Below are 1361 nucleotides of genomic sequence, written 5' to 3'. Positions count from 1 at the left end.
CTTACTTTTTCCACCACTGATTAAACCAATAACACAAATAAAGTATTCAATCAGACAATTAATCAATCAATCAAAGCCATTTGTGTGTCGCGGACAAGGGGTGGCCATGAAAGCGCTACTGCGCAGTGCGCACTGGCGCGTTGGGTGTGTGAGCGCGTGTGTGATGCAGACTGACTGCCATACAAGACAACTCCCTCTGTCTCCGACCCTACACTTCACATCCACAATCCACACACACTGCTCCAGCAGCCACCAACAACACAGCCCACAGGACGACCAGGTCTCAATGTGCAACTCTCGGAAATGCTAATTCACGTTACAACCATTTTGGGTGAGTTTATTTAATTACGGCTGATTTATCCATTATGATAAGCCTTGGTGTTCCAAGATGATCAAGGTTTGCTGAATTGAATTCCATGTTCTGTAGTCAACAGTTTCCCTGCCAACTTTCTCTCACTCTCCTTTTTTCTGAAATCTTGTAATGAAAGCCATATGTAAACCATTATTCACTGTATTTCTAGCATTTCCCTATAACTAAGAAAAGTTTCTTGAATATTTTTTTTAACATTGTTACTCTTTGGCTGCATACATGCACAGCATATTGCTGTCTTGGATGATGTAGTTTAAATGTTTACAGTTGACAGCTAAAAAATAACAACATAACTGTTAGTATTTTTTTTGTCGAGCTACAGTATGCACCACCACCCCTCCCTCTGTTTCATGAGAGAGTGGAGTGGATCCATGTGATTTTAATTTAAAGAAATTGAGCGCAAGCATGCCATGTTTATATACAGGAAAGCTATAGGGAGACAAAAGGCACAGATGCCAGCCGTCTTATTAATTAACTTGTTTCAAAAAGTCTGCAAAGATTTCTGTGTATGCCCTGTCTGGTGCCATTATTAAAGCTCCAGGTCTGCATGCTATAACAATCAAGACTCCACTGAACATTTTTGTGTACTCAGCCCTGGGGTGGCTGGCGGGGGCATTGGTGCCAGAGTTTGGGGACCTTTGCACAGAGGGCAGCTGCTACCCCGCCACTGGAGACCTCCTTATCGGCCGTGCACACAAGCTCACCGCCTCCTCAACCTGTGGTCTCAAAAAGCCAGAGCGCTTTTGCATTGTCGGACACCTCGAGGTAAGAGGATGACTGCTGGTTGGCCCGAATCTGAGGAAAAAGCACAGCCAACCGGGGTCATTTTCATAGTCATATGTGTAGCTTACGGTACATGCCGTCCCATCATCTCTAGCCCACACAGCCAGCTTTTCAGCATGCTGTAATGTAAAATATGTTGTGTGTGTGTGTGTGTGTGTGTGTGTGTGTGTGTGTGTGTGTGTGTGTGCGTGTGCGTGTGCGTGTGCGT

General features: G+C 44.8%; 1 protein-coding gene across 1 annotated transcript in view; it reads left to right on the top strand.

Moving 5' to 3' along the window:
* Window positions 1–227: 227 nt before the first annotated feature.
* The window catches only part of lamb1b (laminin, beta 1b), a 42531-nt gene continuing 41397 nt past the window's right edge, over window positions 228–1361 (top strand). Inside the window, exons 1-2 of the mRNA XM_080754381.1 lie at window positions 228–331; window positions 963–1135. Coding sequence (XP_080610507.1) covers window positions 304–331; window positions 963–1135 — 201 coding nt within the window. The 5' untranslated portion in view covers window positions 228–303. The remainder of the gene's footprint in view (window positions 332–962; window positions 1136–1361) is intronic.

Source organism: Nannobrachium achirus, assembly GCF_963921795.1.
Source record: "Nannobrachium achirus genome assembly, chromosome: 23".
Classification (NCBI taxonomy): Eukaryota; Metazoa; Chordata; class Actinopteri; order Myctophiformes; family Myctophidae; genus Nannobrachium; species Nannobrachium achirus.
Note: the sequence above shows the minus strand (reverse complement) of the source record. Positions and strands in the feature narration are given on the sequence as shown.